At 40.0% G+C, this 20,303-nt stretch overlaps 1 protein-coding gene across 3 annotated transcripts in view; it reads right to left on the bottom strand.

The window, feature by feature from the left end:
• Positions 1-20,303, bottom strand: part of AGBL1 (AGBL carboxypeptidase 1) — a 716,025-nt gene that overhangs the window by 326,719 nt on the left and 369,003 nt on the right. For all 3 annotated transcript variants that reach the window (XM_041753742.1, XM_041753740.1, XM_041753741.1), the window contains exon 19: positions 14,057-14,186. In XM_041753742.1, the coding sequence (XP_041609676.1) occupies positions 14,057-14,186 (130 nt within the window). The remainder of the gene's footprint in view (positions 1-14,056; positions 14,187-20,303) is intronic.

The following is a 20,303-nucleotide window of genomic DNA, read 5'->3' as shown; positions in this document are numbered from 1 at the left end:
AAAAGGACTCTCACATATAGTCACTTAATTTATGACAAAGTTGATACTCTGGTGCTGTAGGGAAAAAATGGTCTTGGAAGACTTACTGCCCCATGTAAAAAAGGTAGAAAAAAAATGTATATCCCTCCCTCATAATATGTTAAAACACAAATTCCACACAGATGGTAAATCATAATATGAGAGATAAAATTATAAAGCTACCTGGGCGTAACAACATAGGCTATTCTGTATGACCTTAGAGTTAGAATGGAGTTTTTAGAGGACACAAACAAGAAAAACACATAAATGAAAATACTTTAAAAAAATACTTAAAAATTAGATATAGTCGGGGTGCTAGGGTGACTCAGTCAGTTAAGCATCTGATGCTTCATTTCAGCTCAGCTCATGATCTCAGGTTTGTGAGATCCAACCCCGCTTTGGGCTCCATGCTCAGCACAGAATCTGCTTGAGATTCTGTGTTTCCCCCTCCCTTTTCACACTCATACTCTCTCTTGCTCTCTCTTAAATAATTAAATAAGTCTTTCAGAAAAATTAGACATAGTCCATTAAGAACTTCAGCTCATCCAAAGACATTATGAAGAATATGAAAAGGCAAACCAAAGAGTGAAATAATCTATTTGTAATACATATACCAAACATATATATGTATATATATATATGTACATATACACACACACACATATATAGTGCACAGCTATATATTTCTGTACTCAACAAGAAAAAGAGAGACAACCCAATTTTTTTTAAATGGGCAAAAATCTTCGATTGACATTTCACAAAAGAGAATGTCTGAATGGCTATTAAGCAAATAAAAGTGTACTCAACCTCAATAATATCAAGAAAATATAATTTATGTACCTCAGTGAGATGCCACTGCGTCTAAGTGGTTATGAGGATGCTGATATCATAATGATAAAGACCACCAAGCAGTGACCACAGTATGGAAGAAGTAAAACACTTGAACCCAGTTTGTGGACAGTAAATTGATACCATTCCTTTGCAAACAACTTGGGAATGTCTTCTAAAGCTGAATATACACATATTCTAGAACCCTCCGGACAGAAATGCATATACCAAGGACCAGAAGATATCAAAAAGGTACATTGTAGCACTACTTTTACTAGCTTAAAACTGTGAACAGTACAATGGATTGATTAATTGTGGTAAAATCATTTGACACAATATTGTCCAACACTGAGAATAAACCAGCAAGCTAGACACTAGAGTACATCCAAGGATATCTTTTATATGATTTTCAGAAAGAGGCAAAACTAATGCAGTGGCATAAATTAGGGGGGTTGGGTATTATTGTTTGGTATTTCTGAGTTGCTGGTCATGTTCTTTTTCCTGATTTGGTTGGTGGTTACACGGTGTGTGCATTTTGTGGCAGTTTATCAAGCTGTGGAGCTGTGATCTGTGTACTTAAAATTAAAAGATGATACCTACACATTGTGTGTTTCAAAAAGAGACAGAAATCCTAATATTTTAAAGAGGTATGTCTTCACATTGGTTCCTTAGTCTCTAGAAATGTAGCCTTTGCATATTAAGTTGAGAACACAGAGTAGGCAATTGAAGGTGTTTGTCAAATTTAATAATGATGCAGAATTGAGATAAGTGATAGAGTAAATAAGAGTGGAAATTGTAAGTGGCAAAAAGAACAGAAATACTTAAATTGAAATAAATGTACTGTCCTACAATTAGATTCAAGCAGTGGCCAAGTAAGATAGACACAGTTAGCTAAGAAGTAGATTTTGAATGAGAGATCCACAGGTTTTCAATGGCAATTTGCTCAGAATAAATCAGAGGCTGCAGATGTCAAAAATTAATTTAATCATAAATTGCTTCTGGAGAAGTAAAGTGGCCATATATTAAGAGAACAATCCATTCAATGTAACTCATGCTGGCTAATTTATATCTAATGTAGTGTTTTTCATTTCTGAGTGTGGCGTTTTAGAACAAGCCAGGGCACCTCAATAAAGAGGAACCAGAAAACTGGAAAACCAAGAAAAATGGGAATGTTTGTAAACAAAGAACAGCTAAAGATACTGGAGATGTTTGTCCCAGAAAAAAAGAAGGCTCAAAGGGGTCTTGATATGAGTCTCAAAAATTTCCAAATTCTTCCAGTTGGAACCTGAATAAATAACTTGCTATCACTTCAGAAAGCACAGGAAGGCAAAAGGAAGGATAACGTGGACATAGATTCCAGCTCTATATTAAATTCAACAGCTATTGAGTATCTATTGCTGGCAAGAAATAACTCTATGATTAGAGCTATGCTGTGGCACACTTTTAAAAACTTCCATTCTCTATAAATGTTTCAGTAGAAGCCAGATTAATGGCTATCAATGATGTTGTTGTTTGAGAAGTTAGACTAGATGGTGACTTTTTTGGTATGTAATAAAGCCCTAAAGTTCACTGAATTAATAGGAAGCTGTTGACAGCAGGGACGGCATCCCAGGACACTTGGGGTGCATGGATGGAGCCCTAAACAAACACACATGTCAAAGAAAACTAAAGGGACAGTGAGTTAATGGTCTGTCCAGTCACAATAGGAGAAAATGAAGACTAACTCTCTGGTGGCAGGTTAGAGCTGCTAAGTTATGTTGCTTTGTTGGTGGGCCATGGAAGTAAGGAAGAATCAGTGGTAACAGGACTGATTTTCAGGAAAAAGGTTATTGCAGGACACAGAGTACTGACTTGATTGAGAGCCAGAAGGCAGGTTTTTGGACAGACCAAGTATGTATGAGATGTTTAAGGACTTATGGACTTGAAATTGTCCTTCTTGTCCTCTCCCTCTTTCTCCTAATTGTCAATAATGGATAGCTACTACTACACTGGGGGTGAGAGTGTCTTTAAATTACATTGTAAATTCCTTGTTAGCAGAAAAGTATTTCTTAAATATTTCTTCTCTCCAATAAAATAAGAAACTGTTTTTATTTTTTAAATGGAATCCTTTATTCTTGTTTCAAGTTGAAGTCTTATGAGAAAAATAAATCTGCCCAGATTCTAGACATCACTGTGAGTGCCAGAGCTAAAATGATAAGCAGATTTGGGTGGAGGGAGTCAGTCCAATGACATGTCAAACCACATACAAGACACAGAATGAAAACACAGAAACAGTGAAGGAGTAGAGTACTTGTTCCTCAAAGAGTGGGGTAATCAAGCAGATGTATAGAGAAAAATAGAAAACAGAAAATGTGGGTGTAGAAAGAGAAAAATGAGAGATGGGAAAATAATGGTTCGGGCTTCTGGTACTTTCTAGTTCCTGTAAGATTATAGAACTTCTTTCCTTCAAAACTTTCTATCTTATTGCTTGGGTTATATTGACCAAGACTCTCTTATTTCCAACAAATAAACCCCTAGGCCAGTGTTTCTCCATCTTGTTTGTGCACTAAAATCTCCTGAGGAGATTATAAAAATATCAATGCCTGAAGCCCACCTCCAGAAATTTTTATTTAATTGGTCTGCAGTGATGCCAGAGCTGTGGGATTCTTTTTTTTTTAAGTTTTCCAGGTGATTCTAATGTGTATTGAGGGTTGAAAACCACTCCGTCCTGTCAAGAGTTTAGAGCAGTGGATCTTACATGTTACTGAGTGCTGGAATAACGTGGGAGATGTGCCACAGTAAGATTATAAACCACTCCGCAGCAATTCTGCAATTCAAGTAAGTCTGGGGTAGGCCCCAGGAATTTACATTTCTAGCAAGTCCTTGGTGATGCTGATACTTTGGACCTAAGCCCATGCTTTGGAAGTCTTTAGCCTAAAGGAACCAATAGAAATGGTGGAGGTTTAATCCTCTGCCATCATGAATTTGCCACTAACCTTTATCTATTACACCTCAGTGTCTCTCTGTGAATTAAACACCCACCATTCTTATGAAAAGTGTGCAAACAAATTAAGGCTGTGTCTTAGCAACAGATTTCTCAATAAAGCCAGAAGCTTTGCCTTCGTGGTGACAGGCGCCCCTTAAATACTGAATTCAACTGAAGAAAAGAGTTTTCTTTTTTTCTCTGATCCTTACAGACTCTGGAAGCTGAGGTAAATGACAAAGTATAGACCTATTCACCTGTGGGAATGAGCACTGCTTAGCCCTGGGACTTCTAGTGGCCTCTGGAGATCCACAATAGAGGAGGTGCCGACATTGTCCTGGTTTTTGCTCAAATAACATTCCTAAAAATAAATGCTTGTTAATTATAAGACACATGTATTCCTCTAAATTATAGGGGGCAATTACAAGACAAATGATCAAGTTATTTCTGTTGAAGGAGCTTTTTCTTTCCTATGGGGAAGGTGTAATGCTTCCTTTCAAAAAAATTCTGTGCCAGGTAAGTAGGAAGTGTGCCCAGTGATGGCACTCTAATATCCACAGACTAACCTATGGTCGTATCTTGCTTATTCATTGATTGATTCAGCAAGTATTTACTAGATATCTGCTTCGTGGCAGAAGAAATTAAAATTTTAATATAATATGGCATTGTGCTTACTAAAACAATAGTTACTTTACTGAAGATTTAGGATGCTTCAGACAATGAGCTAAAGACTTAAAGTATCTCATGATGAAGCAAGGGCTACCATTATCCCCATTTTTGCAGCCAAGAAAACTGAATTTCATATAAAATAAGTAACTCATCAAGGTATACCCAGGTTTGCACTGCTCTTAAGTATGCAAGTAAATATTTGAACCCCAGTATGTTCAATCCAGAATACATATTTTAAAACACTTTTAAAAATTCTGTATTGACTCTTCCAGGAGGTGTTTTGTTGGGATGATCCCATGAGTAAAAAGAAAATCATATTGCAGTGAGAGGAGGGTAGAAGTAGAGGTAAGTACAGGGTCTCTAAGAAGTCAAATAAGGGGACATATTGCATGAGTCCAGGAGCATCATTCCCACTGTGCACTCCAAATAAATGGTACTGTTGAGGATATACAATGTAGTGGTCCTAGGATTCTCTGGAGTGGTGGGGTATCTTAGGTTGAGTCCTACTGAGTGAGAGCTGTCCAAGCCAATGGAATAAGGAAGAAAGCACCAAGAATCTGAGGAGCTGCAAGCATTTGGAATATGACTGAAGGATAAAAGAAAGGAGAATGGACATTAATATCTGCATGTGGGCAGCAGGCAGATCAGTGATATCCTTGCACACCACTCTGGAATGTTTGGACATTTCTCCTGAAGGTGGTACAGGAGCCATTAAAGTGTTTGAGGCAGGAGAAACAACACGGTCAGGTTGCCAGGACAGGAATGCTAGAAGTAGACTGGAGGACTGACACCAGGCCCAAGAGATGACAAGGGCCTAGCTAATGCAGCAGAAGCATGGAGCTTAAGGAAGGACATTGAAAGACAGAAAGGATGTTGGGTGAAAGCGGTAGGAAGTAAAATCTACAGGAGTTGGAGATGAAATGGATCTAGAGGCCAAATGAGGAAGAGGTTAAAGATACTACCTGGATTTCTGGATTATGTGAACAGGCAATATGACTGTGCTTTTCCCCAAGGCAAGGAATATAGGCAGAGATGAAGATTTGGAGGTTTCATCTCCTTAAATTGTGTTTTACTTGGGCTGGAGTGGTTAGTTCTGAACCTGCTTGCCCTGGGCTAAACTGACTCCCCTGTCTCGCTTTCTTCATCGGCAAAATATATGGTGTTGATTGGATTACAATTTTGAAATCAGATTCTTCTGCATCTCCCCAGTACCTTTTCCAGTGAATTCTTGTCTGAGCTAAATTGCAAGGTTAATTTAATTCATGCAATCGTGAGTTCCATCATCTCTTGCTCAACAAAGAGATGATTCAGGACCACATTACTATGCTCCTAAAATGCCCTCCTCCCCTTTCGCCTCTATTCCTTGGTCCCATTCCTGTTCCTCCATAAGCTAATTGGGCCCCTTATGTAAGAGGTTAAGCCCCATCTCAAATGCACACCCCCCACCGATTGTTTCCCTGCTCCTCACAGCTCACCCATCCCTGATTGTGTTTACTGCTCTGCTCTGACGGATTTAAGCTGCTGTGTTTTCCATTCCTGACATCTGGGTCCTGTTCCTGCTTCCCAGCAGTGAGACCTCTGCATTATTTATGCCACTGCCACAGGAAAATGAAGGTGAGGCTGAGCCGTGAGAAGGCACATTCTGGGGTATGTGATGGAAACCCAAAACAGCAATGCTTCTAATTAAACCAAGTAAGGCTCACTAAAGCCCTGGAGATTCTGACTTGCACACAATATTTTGTGGGCGGCATTCAGCCCAAGCTCCTGAGTGGAACAAACATCTCTATGAGGGAAATAATATTGATGGCATATTCAATTGTCCTCCAAGAGCCCCGTTTGCAAGACCAAATTTTCCAGATCTGTTACTGGCAGTCATGCTCTCTCCTTAGTATCTCATCTGAGGGGGAGCAACATCCAGTCATGGCTGAGGTGAACCATGGGGGGCCTGGGTAGAATTTATTCCTACAACTACCTGAAAGGGGATTTTATGCTATATTCCCTTTCCTAAAGGGATACACTTTTACTTAAACTGGGCCATTACGGGCTAAAGTTCCAACATGGCCTTAGGAAAAGCAGCCTGTACTTACAAATCAGTTGGGCCGTCTCCAATGGCTAATGTGCGGTGATTATTTCACCTGAAACTCAGCAGAAGCTTCAATAACTAACCAGCGATGAGACTGTCCAGAGCAGGACCCTTTATTACATGTTATAAAATGCTGGAGGACATTTCCTGACATCCCAGTGTTATGTATTACAATGTCCTTATTTCCAAGATAGTTGAATTACATTAAGACTGCCCATGAAAATTAACACAAAACATACAGTCTAATACGTGGCTCTGTTTTGGACATAGCCAAAACTAACCCTTCTGATTAGTAATGATAAATTTAATATCTGCTATTTACTAGACTGCCTGGTAGGTGCCAGTCACACTGCTAAGATTTGACACACATCTGCAATCAGTATGAAAGTCTGACCCAGGAGGATATCATCCAAATTTTCAGAGGAAGCTCAACTTCTGCAAAGTTAAAGGATGTTAAATGGCTTGCCCATGACCACCCTTAAAAAAACAATGTTTTATCTCAGACTGATCCATCTGGCTCCAAAGATTTAACACAATAAAAAGTTTAAATCGTGGGATATACTAGTGATGAAGAGCAGTATGACAAGATTTTCAGTTAGCAAAATTAAGACTGAGCTCCTGAGCTTACCTTGAACTCTCACCTTGGCTAATTTTTACTCCCTGTCTCTGGCTGGCTTGGCCCCCCGTGAGCAGTGAGCTTAACGCCCTGAGAGGACATTTGTATAGTGAGTTCTTGACAGGTTTCTCAGTAGTTAAAACTGTTCCTTTTCCCCAGTTTTAAAGGGGAGAAGCACCAGCGTGGGTACCACCTTTGGCCAACGTCCCAGTGATCTGTCAGCCTGGGTAGGGCCCCTGCCATCCATCTCATTCAGTATTCAGTTTCAGTTCCCAAGGTTCTCAAGGTATTAATCTACCATTTTGTGTGTCAGCCCCAATTGGGATAGATAAGTTATTGGGACCCCCATCTTCTTCAAAAGGTGGAGTCTAAACTAATCTTTTTGACCTATGGTGGATGTCCAGATTGTCTAGATAAACCCAGAAGGTGGGTGCAAATGCTGACCCACCACCATGCTTACCTACTCCATGTAAGGAGGCTTGCCTCAGTTTCCTGATTTGCATTCCTATCTTCAGGGACTGTCAGTTGTCTTGGATGCCTAGGCTGGACTGTGTTTTAGAGTTGGTAACCCCCACTTTCTAGGACTAGAATGTTGAGGTGTCCAATCCCATTGGCCATGACCTTGCTGCCTTGATCCACTCACCAACCAGCCCTCCTCAAGCATATGTATTGAGCAGATGAAACACAGGTCCATGGTGTCTTCCTTTCAAACTTTTACCTGTGGCTCTCCCTCACAGATAACAGTCTTATGGTAAAATTAGTCCATCTGGTCCTGTCTCCATGTATTTCTTGACTCCTCTCCATCCTACCAGCTCTAGACAGAGGCACCTTCACATTGATTTAGGCAACTACCCTCCTACTGTCCTCTGTACTCCATCTCCTAGCTTTACTCCACCTCCCTGCTCCCCCCCCCCCAAAAAAAAGAAAGAAAAATAGGGAATTGGCTCAAACTTTTTTGAAAAATCTGATTGGCCCTCCCTGTGGCATATAGAAAAACCCAGATTTCCACCCTTGTGATATACACAACAGGTACATTAGAGACTTGCAAGGGAGAAAGAGGAAAAATTATCTGCCTTTCAACATAAATTTATTCAAGACACTTTAGCAATTCACTTAAATGTAGACTACTTATGTCTATAAAAATACCTATAAAACATGGTTTCTGGTATGTTAGAGAAGCACTGTTTAAAATGTGTTCTGATAGAGTGGGAAAATTTTTAAATAAAAGAATATGGAATCAAATATAAATTATTTTCACCCAGGACCTCCACGAACATTCTGTCCCCATCCCTCAACTATGGCAGTAGGATTTATTTTTTACCTATCATACCCTTACACATGAAAAAAAGGGGAATTCTAGATGCAGTAACTTAGCATGAATCCATGAAAATGATGAAAAATAACACTTGTCCTTCTGCCACTTCTGAGGAATAAAATGGAAATAAATAGTGTGTATAGTGTATCTCATTGCCCCGAGGACAAGGTTTTAGAAAGAGGCATGCCATCCCTTCCTGTTCTCTCCTTTTGTGTCTTTTAAAAGAAACTGATTAACTAAAAACATATGCCAGAGGGACAGAATAAGACCAGGAAAATCATTTAAGTAGCTAAAAATTCTGTTCCACTGGGCCCCAGAGAAAGATAAAACCAAAATATGCCCACCCTGTCCCTTGGCAGAAGGCGGCCTAGTTTGTATAAGTTGTAAATGGAAATCAATCAGCTCTTCAAAGAGCTGTGAAATCCCTTTACCAGCACACACTCTGATAGTGAGAGCCAAGAGAAGAATGGATACCTCTCCTAATTCCAAAGCCTAGATTCTTTGCAGGGGTACAATGGTCAGGCCAGCTGCAACACAACAGCCTAGAAGAGGCTGTTGGCCTAGCTTCCTGGGAGCCTGCAGAAGCCTGGGAGCTTTCCTCCCTCCCCTTAGCTGTGCCCCTGGCCCTTGCGGAGAGCTCCACAAAGAGGAGATTCAGTGCCTCCTACTAGGCTGGCAGTGGTGAAGCCTGTCTGTTCTTTGGGCTTCTCTGCTTGCATGCCTTTTCTCTGGCCGGACCTTTCGGGCTGATAAATAGATCTTCTACTACACCCTTCCTAGTCTGCTATGCACTGTTCCTTGGCTTAGATTGCATGCCTGTGGGCTGGTCAGTCTCATTTGGGGCAGTTCCCCTTGTCCCCTAGTAGTATTTCAAATCCCTGTATGCTTTGATTTGTTTATCTTTAATTTTCCGTATTTAGATAAATATGTACTATAGCAACATGTACAGACCTCAAATGAGTTTTTAATAAATGGGTTTTGTGTAAGTGATTCTTTAATAGAGATATAGAACATTTCAAATAGCTTCAAAATTTCCCTTCTGGCCTCTATTATTAAACTCCTTTCTGAGGCAACCACTGTGCTGATTCCTTGATCTTGAACCTTACATAAGTAGAAACACAGAGTGTGTACTCTCTAGTGTCTAGCCTATGTCACTCAACATGCTTCTGAAATTCATCCATGTAGTTCATTACTGTTGGTTTTTTTTATTGTTTATTTTTTGCTGAACAGTATTCCAATGTATGAGTATGTAAATACTATATTTCTGGGCTTTGGATCCAATATTTGGAATGGATTTCCTGACCCTCTAACAAATTAGAGATAGAAAATAAGGGGTCAAGAAAATGGGAAAGACACTGTAATGTCAGTGTCACATCAAATGAGTCTATGCCACCAGTTAATAAGAAACTTCCCTTTCTTTGTTCCTTGCAACTACCCCAAGTATAGAAAACTTGCCAGTTTCACAAGGAAGAAGATCTAAGGGATCACAGACAGGCCTGTAGACCCTTTGACGAAAGAATATTTTTCTCTACTTTACTGTAATAGAAACCAAGAAAAACTCTTATTAATCCTTCAAGTGCAGCTCAAGTAGCATCTTTCATTTCTAGTTTTTCCATAACCTTGAAAGAAGATGACTCAACCCCTTATTTGTGTTCCTACAACAACTCATAAGAACTTTTGTTACAGCTTTTACCATCTTGTACTACTTGATTTCTTTGCAGACATGACTCCACTTTCTAACAAAGTAAACTATAGACTACCCAGAAAAAAAAAAAAAAAGACCATATTTTTCTTTTCCAGTGATTTATACACAATTGGTGTGGAAGAATGGACACATGGATGACTGCCCAGATGGATAGGTGGATGAAAGGCTGGATGGGTAGATAGATTGGTGAATAGGTGTATGATGGATGGATGGATGGATAGATGAGTGAATGAAAAATGGATGGTTGGATGTATGGATGTACGTATGGATGGATGGGTGGGTGGATGGATTGGTGAATGGGTATATGATGGATGGGAGGATAGATAGATGAAACAGTATGTAAATATTGCCATATTGCTTACAAACTGAATGATTTGTCTGGTCTATAGCAATCCTCAGCATTATCAGGATACCGTTCTCTCACTATCTCACATTCTCATTGGTTCTGGGAGTTCATATTATTCTACCCACCAATAGGCAAATGCCTGAGTATCAACTGGAACAGGTTAAATCTCCTAGCCATCAGAAAGTAGCTTCCTGATGCTTCAGTTATATTTCCATAAGCGCTGGAGGCTGGACAAAGTCACAGTTAATCCGCAACCATGTAGGCCAAAAGGCAATCTGGACACCATGAAAAGCTTCTCCATACAGGACAAGCCTGAGCACAGAATGAGTGGCAGTGCTTCTGCTGTCAGCAGGCAGCTGGTTAAATACAGCCTCACAGGTAACTAAAAGGTGATGTTGAGCCCATTAGAGAGTTTTGTAACACTGTGAATAGCATTTAGTACTCAGCTGTTTCTCACCCACCTCTCAGATGGTCCCAGCAGGAAACAAGTCTGTAGCTGTCATGTTTACAGTTAATTAATGTTTATTTATATTTTTTAAACAAGGCATTCACCTGTCACGCTTTAAAATAAATGTTCTGCTCTTCAATTAGAGGTTGTCAGGGAGGAATCCTGTTCGTTATGGGTTGAATGCGTGTATATTTAAATGTATATCAAGTAAGGACCTATTTCCCTATAAGTCTCTCTTCTTAGAGGCTAAGGATTTTTTCTCAAAGAACACATTCTTTTCAGGCTTTGACCATAAGATTGGTGCTCTGCTATACAGACTATGAGCTTGCTTCTAGAGGGCAGACAGCATAGATTGCAGTGTCTCCTTAGGTGGAGGAAGTGGGGATTAGATGAAAGTATTGCACATTTGACCAGTGTAGAACAAGGATTCTTAAAGGAAAAGGATATTCTTTGTTCTCTTTTCAGTAAAGTGTTGACTCAAACCCTGCAATTTCCAAAGAAAGGTCTGGCTCTAGGTGATTGGCTCCTGGGAGATCACCTGGACACTCTTGCAATAGTCTGCTAGATAAAAATGTCTTTCTTTCTTTACCTGGGGCCTTAGGTCATGCCAGATGGTTGATGTTGACAACGTGATCTATGGTGGGGGTCTTGGGCCTTTAAATGTCAGTTTGAACTCTACAGGGGCTGGAGACGGTAACTAAGATCAGCCATGTGGAGCACCATAACCATAATGGAGCCCCAATAAAAACACTGGGCCCAAAGCTCAGATGAGCCTCCCTGTTGGCAGTACCTTTCATATTATCACACATCACTGCTGATTTAAGCACTGTCCATGCATTTCCACTGGGACCAGACACCTGGAGACCTATACCTGTTCCTCCTGGATCCTGCCCTATGCAGCCTTTATCTTTGCTGATTTTAATCTGTATCCTTCCACTGTAACAAACTATAATTATGAGCAAAGCAGCTATTCTGAGTTCTATTTGTCCTTCTAAGGAATCAGTGAACCTGAGGATTGTCTTGGGGATCCCAATATCCTCTCTCAGAGTAAATGATAAAGATAGATTAAGTTGCAGGGTGAAAAACAGGAAAGAACTGAATGCAAACTCTGCCATATACTGCCTGGTGATGTCAGGAAAACCACCTGACCCCATAATCTTTTTGAGATTTCAATAAGATTCCATACTAGATATTCATCTAATATTTCAATAGATATTCAAGGAATGTGCCACTGTTTTAATCATATATGTTCCAAAAGTGGTTAATGGTAGAGGTTATTGTTTGGCCTATCTGTGAGCTTCTGCACACTATTCTAAGTGTCTTAGGTTTGGTAAACTCTCTAAATTTAGGCATATGTCCCTCCATACTTTTGAAGAGGGTATGTTCACAGTTTGTAGTCAATAAATTATTGTTTTTATACAGTGAACTTGGCTACCATTGCTTCTGTCCTTATCTTGACCTTAGGCCTCTGGTTTCAAGTGAAGACCTTCATCAATTGATGATGAGATTACATCCTGTTATCCACCATAAATTGAAAATATCACACATTGAAAATGTATTTAATACACTTAACCTACTAAAGATCATAGCTTAGCCTTACCTACCCTACAAATGCTCAGAACACCTAATTGAGCAAAATCATCTAACACAAGGCCTATTTTATAATAAAGTTCTGAAAATCTCATATAATTTATTGAATACTAGCAAGTGAAAAACAGAATGGCAGTGAAAAACAGAATGGTCGTATGGGTACAGAATTGTGATATATGTATGGGTTGTTTATCCTCTTGAATGTCTGGCTAGCTGGGATCTATGGCTTGCTGCCACTGCCCAGTATCACAAGAGAGGAAAGTACCACATGTTGCTTGCCTAGGAAAAGATCAAAATTCAAAATTTGAAGTATGGAAGTAAAAAATTATGAAATAGAAAGTCATAAGTGGAAGTAATTGGAGTAATGTCGAGTGCTGGACTCTATGTCATCTGTTTTCCTTCAATTGTACAACTGGTATAGACTTGGGAGTAAAGTATCTAGAACAGTGCCAGAATCATATTTGGAACTGAATAAGTTCTAGTTGAACATGAATATGAACATCTAAAGGATTTCTTCCAATCACTACTTTATATATATTCTTTTTTGACCAATAACTTAAAAACCAAAAAAATAAAGATGTAATAAAGATGTAGAAAATGGGATAAAATACAATGTTTGCACAGCTTTTATCAATGGTTACTGAACCAATGGTTTTCCCCCATTGTGGGTTGTGTCTCCCCCCTCCAAAAAATAAAAAAAAATATATCAAAGCTTTAATTCTTAGCTTCTGTGAATGTGACCTGACCTTATTTGGAGACAGGTCTTCGAAAATGAAGTTAAGATAAGGCCATACTCACAATGGTAGGCCCTAATTAGGTCACCCTAATCCAATGAGTGCTGTTCTTAGGAGAAGAGGGAAATCTGTACACACACACACACACACAATGGTCATATGAAAATAGAGGCAGAGGGATCCCTGGGTGGCGCAGCGGTTTGGCGCCTGCCTTTGGCCCAGGGCGCGATCCTGGAGACCCGGGATCGAATCCCACATCAGGCTCCCGGTGCATGGAGCCTGCTTCTCCCTCCGCCTGTGTCTCTGCCTCTCTCTCTCTCTCTCTGTGTGACTATCATAAATAAATTAAAAATTAAAAAAAAAATAGAAAATAGAGGCAGAAATTTGAGGTTGGCTGCCACAAGCCAAGGGATACCGAGGACTCCCAGCAACAGTAGAAGTTAGGGACAGGCAATGGAGGGTTTTTCTTAGAGCCTTCAGAGACATCATGGCCTACTGACAACTTGATCTTAGATGTATAGCTTCCAGAAAAGTTAGAGAATGTATTTCTGTTGTTTTAAGCTACCCAGTCTGGGGCACTTTGTTATGGCAGCCTTAGGAAATGAAGACATCCCCCATTAAAGCTTGTCACACATAGGTCTTTGGCTTGTATCTGGGTTTATTTCCTTGACAGAAAGTAAGCTGCCTCGTGAAAGATGGAAGGAACCAGCCAAGAATGTGGAAGCAGAAGGAAGTGACTCACCCTGGGACTTCGGCCAACTCTACTCAGGTAGTACAGGAGTCCTTTGGCATGGTAGATTGTTGGCTGGAGATGAGCACTGGGAGAGAGCCATTGTCTGTTCAAATCCTCCCCTTTTAGTGAGCATCTGTGACTGCAAGAACAAACAAGGAGCAAATAAATACTTGTTGAGAAGAAAATAACATGGGAAAATAAAGCTCGACAAGACAAACAAACTAATGAATCCAACGTCCCTCTGACTTCTGCCCAATTGGCATCAATTGCAGATGTCCAGAAAGCTGCAGATCTGTCATTTAAGCTCCCAAAGTGTTGTGATTATTCACAGCCCCAAAAAGAACTGGAAGCCATGTTTGACTTGATATTGGGTTATCACAGTTTTAAGACAAAGTTTGGGAAACGTAGTTCCCCATTATATGCATCCGCAGAGAATGAATTTGATAAATTTCTCTGGGCTTTGGGACCTTCAATTCTACAAATAATTAAGTTGAGCTCAAACTGTCATGCTGGGTGTGTTATATACACTATTTCCAGCTGGCCCAATAACTCTGCCAGGTGGATAAGTATTCCATCCCAATGAAGAGATTGAAGCTTAAAAATATTATATAAATGGCCCAAGATCGCATAACTAAGAACTGGGCTTTACATCCAGGTCTATTTTCCTCTGAAAAAGCATAAGGCTCTTTCTCCTATCACCATGCTTCCTTTCTATCCATACAGATGACAGAGAACACTTGACATTTACCCAAAGAATCAGAGTACCTTTTTCAAAGATATCATCATGGAATACTGGCGCTAGAAATGAGCTCAGCGTCATCCATCCCCTCATGTGGGAAATGGAGATGTTCACATCTGAAAGTATCAAGTTACTTTACAAAGTTGACGCAGCTGGTTGACGCAGCTGGTTAGAACAGTGCTGCCTGCAATTCAGAGGGAAGCTGAGACGCTGAGCTCTCAGGTTAAAGTCATCCAAAAAGAGATACTCAGAGATGATCGAGTACAGCCCATGCTCAGGGGAGGCCCACAGCAGTCCTGCTAAGATGCTGTTTACTCAAGATCCCTAACAAGAGAGATGCCACCAATTGAGGGGTAGCCGTCTAGCATCCCCATCAACCTTCTGCCACCCCCACCCCACATCTCCTGTTGTCCTGTACTCTAGCTTCATCAAACGAGTCACAGAGCAACTGTGTCTGCTGTGCCTTTGCCAGGACTCCCCACAGCTCCATCCCTTTCCAATTATGCAACTTTCAGGGAAACTTTCCCTGATCCCCAGGCCATTACATTCTGCTCCTATTTGTTGCAATAGCTTCCAGAGGTCCCATTAATCAGAGTCCTCATAAAACCACTTTGGGTAGGGTTTTACAGCTATTTAGTTATTTTTACCTCTCTTTCCTTGGACTGTGAGCCTCCTGGGGGCAGGAACAATCACTTTATTACCATCAAAACTTTAATAACTGTCAGAATTGGTATTCATTAAATAATTTGGAATGAATAAGTGCACTAGCATTTAATTATAGAATCAGATACGTTTCCTGTGCTTTTTAAAAAATCACTATTTTCAATAAATCTTGGAGATGGAAGGAAAGAGGTTCAGCCTCCCTCTTTCACCACTTTCTCATCTTCATGTTTCTGAAATTATCTTTAAATATTAGTTGCCTGCTGCTTGTCAGCCTCCTCTTACAGCTCGCTGGAAACCAAAAATCTTTAGATTAATCATTTATCCCGATCTCACCATTAAAATATTTTGACTTGAGAAATGGTAGGTTTTTTCATCTTCTTCTCTGACTTTTTTTGTTCTTTTCTCGCTATTTTTCCTCCCTTCCTCTTTTTAATAGCAACGACATCTAGAAATAGGGTTTATCTGTTCTGCCTGGCGACCAGGGATGGAGGTAAAATATAAAGGAGATCTTTAATACTGATAGGAACAGAAAGAAGCAGGCATCCCAGACTTGCTTCAGAGCACATTTGCTGTGTTTAAATGAATTTCTTTTCTCAAATCAAGATACTTGAAGGCACATCATCCCAGAGCCTCAGGACACTAACTGCTCTGTGACTCTCCTTGCCTTGACCTGGATTCTCATCAACACTGGAGATTTGTTTGTTTTGTTTTGTTTTTTCTTGGTAACATTGAAAGTGATGAAATCAGTCAAGATCCCTTAAAAGCATTTCTATTTGTATAAATGAAAATGCAAGTATTATATATGTCCAGTAGCCATCAATTCCATGTCACCTCTCTCTTTCTGTATGCTCTGTGGAGACCAAGTACAGAGACAATGGGAAAAAGCTTATAGGTCACCACATAGCAAAACTATCATTCTAGATTACAAGTTTCAAAAATAGAAAAAGTGAAGTTTATGCCGCAATCAGAATAAGCCCTGGGTTTAGGTTAAGAAGACCCACTCCCAACTCTCAGTTCCGTCACCAGATATGGGATTTGGGATGCTCTTTCAGAGTTAATATTTTCACAAGCAAAAAAATATATAGCTATGCATAACCTGCTTCCCTGAATCATTTTGAGGATCAAATAAAATAACGTCTTCTGGAGAAATATCTATATAACTGTATTCTACCCATGTCTCTATGTCATGTCCATACCTATATCCATGTGAACATCCCCATCTATGTCTGAATGTACATGTTCATCCCTTTCTATAATGCTCAGAGATGCAGAGAAGTACTTGGACTATGTTTATTGGTTCCTCTCCTCATCTTATTTTTTTTCATTATGAAGAATAATGAAGGAGCTATATGCAGGGTTATTGGAAGGGATACTTTGGTTAGGAATCCCAAACAAAAGGCTGTGATCAGTTTCAATTACCACTTGAGCAGACTTAACGGTGAAAGCAACAAGACTAAAAAGAAAAGAATTCATCTAAGAAAAAAGTATGAGGGAATAACTATGCAAATTGGACTTTGGGATGTTAAATAGTGCAGAGGGGATTGGCAGATGGCATCTAAGATTATCTAATTACGTGGATTTCGAGAAATTGGACCCACGTAAGACTGAGGAACCTGTTAGTGTCAGGTAAATTTTGTTTTGCGGTTGGAGACAGTGATGCATTCCCTTCATACCCATAGGTTGTATGGATTTGGAAGCCCATATTTTTGTATTTGTATTCAGGGCACTGCATGGCTATGATTTGGAGAGTATCTCTATGTATGCCTATTGCTACAGCAGTTCCTATACCTATGCAATTGCAGATTATCACAATATGTACTACACGTAACTTGAGTGCTTTTCCTTTTAAAGCAAATCCATTTGCTTCCAATCTCCAAATCCATTTGGCATTTTGTGTTAATAATATCAGAGATTCATGCAGTCAGAGAAACTGCTGCTGTTCTTCCCAGAGATTTGTTTTAAGCATTTGAAGATGAAACGTACCCAATCTTATTATCTACTGTAGCATTTCTGAAATGACAGCTGCTCCCTCTATGTGGAGAGAATTAGCAGATGGACAGCTATGACTGGCTGGCAATAAATTCAGTGTCTCTAATTTCTGAAAAGGGGTCATCCTTCAAATAGAGTTTAAAGTCCTGCTTTGCTTATAAGAATAAAATAGTGAGCATTGCTACTTTTTTCTCCATTGAAAACTACAAACTTACATAGGAAAAAAAATTTTTTTTTTTTAGTTTTAATATGTGAAGCTATTTGATCCAGCTAGTGTTTGCTGTTTTAAAGCTTTATTTCACTACAGTCTAAGAAAATGCTTATATGCACTGAGTATGCTGGATCTTGGGGGACCAACCATCTGGTTTGTCCAGGTATGTTGCAGTTTTAGCTTAAAAATCCTACATCCCAGGGAACCCTTTAGTCCCTGGTAAACCAGGGAAGTTAGGCCCCCAAAAGCTAGATCTCAGGGTGCCGAGGTGGCTCAGTTAGTTAAGCGTCTGCCTGCAGCTCAGGTCATGATCCCAGGGTCCTGGGATCGAGCCCCATTTTGACCCTGGGATCCATCACCTGGCTCTCTGCTCAGTGGTGAGCCTGCTTCTCCCTCTCCCTCTGCTTCTGCCTGCCCCTGCTTGTGTATGCATCTCTCTCTTTCTCTATCTCATCCTAACTCTGTCAAATAAATAAAATATTTTTAAAAATAGTAAAATGAAATAAATAAAGGTAGACCTCAAATTCTAAAAGGTGTTTCCAAAGTAGAATGCAGGCCAGAATTTGGCCTCTTTCAGATTCACTTTGAACATTTTAGGTGGGACGTATGTATCTTCCTGCCAGCCTACCTATTTTTACCTCTGACTGGTAAACCTGTGGTTTTTGGTAGGATGTATTTCTCCTCTTGGGGAAAAAAATATACAAAAAAGCCTCTGATCTCCTGAAAATAGCCAAACAAAAGCATCTCAGCTGAAACTACTAAACAATGAATCAGCAGTGCCAGTCCTAAGAGGTCACTGAATACAGGAGCAACTACATGAGACCCAGGCTTCAAAAGCCAGACAACCTAAAGGGAAATGATGTCATTAGAATTCATTTCTTTAACATTAATTGCATATTTTCCTATCTGCTAAGAATAGGAATTACCCTGGCCAGCAACTGGGAAACAGGTAATATAACTAAGGGTCTTGACAAGCAGACCCTGAACTACCAGGATCCCTAAAACAAAGAAAGTCAGAGAGAGAAGGAGAAGCAAGTAACTTCCTAAAAGAGAATCCATCAAGCTTCGGTAAAACAATAAAATGATGTAAAAATCTCCCACCCATCTGTGACTGGATAAATGGAGAAATGGGGCCCATCAGACTGAATGAATGATGCCCGGCTTGATCATTTTAGTGTCCCCAGGCACAGCCAGCTCTGAAGTCTAAAAAATGCCGTGTATTTGAGATTTAGCAAACATCTTCACTATTCACTGCACATCCTAGTAACAGGAGGCAGCATGATGCAGGAGAAGAATATTTATAAAGGTAAAGAGACGCATGGAAGCTTCAGGAATAAGACGGAACAGCATGGGGTACTATTAGCCAGACATTGCACCCAGAGCTTTCTAAATACACACTGCTTGGATAGAGAAAAAGGGAAAACCAATGTCAACTTCTTCATCTGAAGACCAGGGTTGCTTGTAAAGATACAGGCCATTAGGGTTACCAAGGACAGGTTAGCATGGCCAGGGTGTGTGTGTGTGTGTGTGTGTGTGTGTATACATATATACATATATTTTTTTTTTGTCATGCAAAGTGCTCAGAAAGTCAACATCGAGAGAGCAGGGAACAGAAGTGACCAAGCCCAGGTGTGCCTCAATACCTCTAACACCCAGCAATATATCACTGAATGGCTGACCACCCCAGAGCGCATGTAGAGGAAAACTTGAAGTCTTTAAAAGATGGACCAGAAGAACTGACTTGGGTTCAAACGTCAACGTCGTTAAGCAAGTTACACAGAGTTGACACTGGACTTAGGTTAGTCCAAATCTAAACCAATTAGTCTTTATGCCCTTGTTTCTCAAAGTATGGGCACCAACCTGCAAGCTTATTAGATATGCAGAATTGTGGGTCCCACCCCAGAATCTGCATCTTAACAAGACCCCAGAGAATCTGTATGCACCTTTAGTGTGAGAAGCAGTATTTTCTACTATACACTGGGGAAAGGAAGAAAATTAACACTTATAAAGAAATCATGTATTTTACAAAGGACGGTATTGCTCACAATTTCAGGAACCTAAAACACATGCTATTGAGAACCTCTAGCATCTCACCTGGAGCAGCACCATCTCCAAAAGTCTGGATACACCTGCCCCTTACCCCATTTTCCCAGCTATCATATTAGTTGCTTGCATGTTTTCATTTGAAAACCAATAGAGTTAAGATGAAAATGGGTTTTCTCTGGGTTATTTTGACAAGCCTGATTTCATAATACCTTTCAAACACCCAATGGAACAATTCAAAAGATAACAAGGTAAGGACAAGTTCAGTTGAAATCAGGCTAGATTAGGGGTGCCTGCGTGGCTCAGCTGGTTAAGCATCTGACTCTTGGTTTCAGTACAGTGCGGAGTCGGCTTGAGATTCTCTCCTTCTCCCTCTGCCCCTCCCCCCACTAGCTGCACACACATGCATGCTTTCTATGTAAGTAGATAGATAGATAGATAGATAGATAGATAGATAGATAGATAGATAGATAGATAAAATCTTTAAAAGAATTTTATAAAAATGAAATCAGACCAGAGTAAGGGGTAGGCCAGCTTGGCAAATAGACTGAGCCCCCACAACATCAGTTGTTTAAATCAAAAATATATAACCAGTTAATTCACATTTCTAC

This window comes from Vulpes lagopus, chromosome 4 (genome assembly GCF_018345385.1).
Source record: "Vulpes lagopus strain Blue_001 chromosome 4, ASM1834538v1, whole genome shotgun sequence".
NCBI classification, from domain to species: Eukaryota; Metazoa; Chordata; class Mammalia; order Carnivora; family Canidae; genus Vulpes; species Vulpes lagopus.
This window is presented reverse-complemented; position numbering and strand designations above follow the sequence as displayed.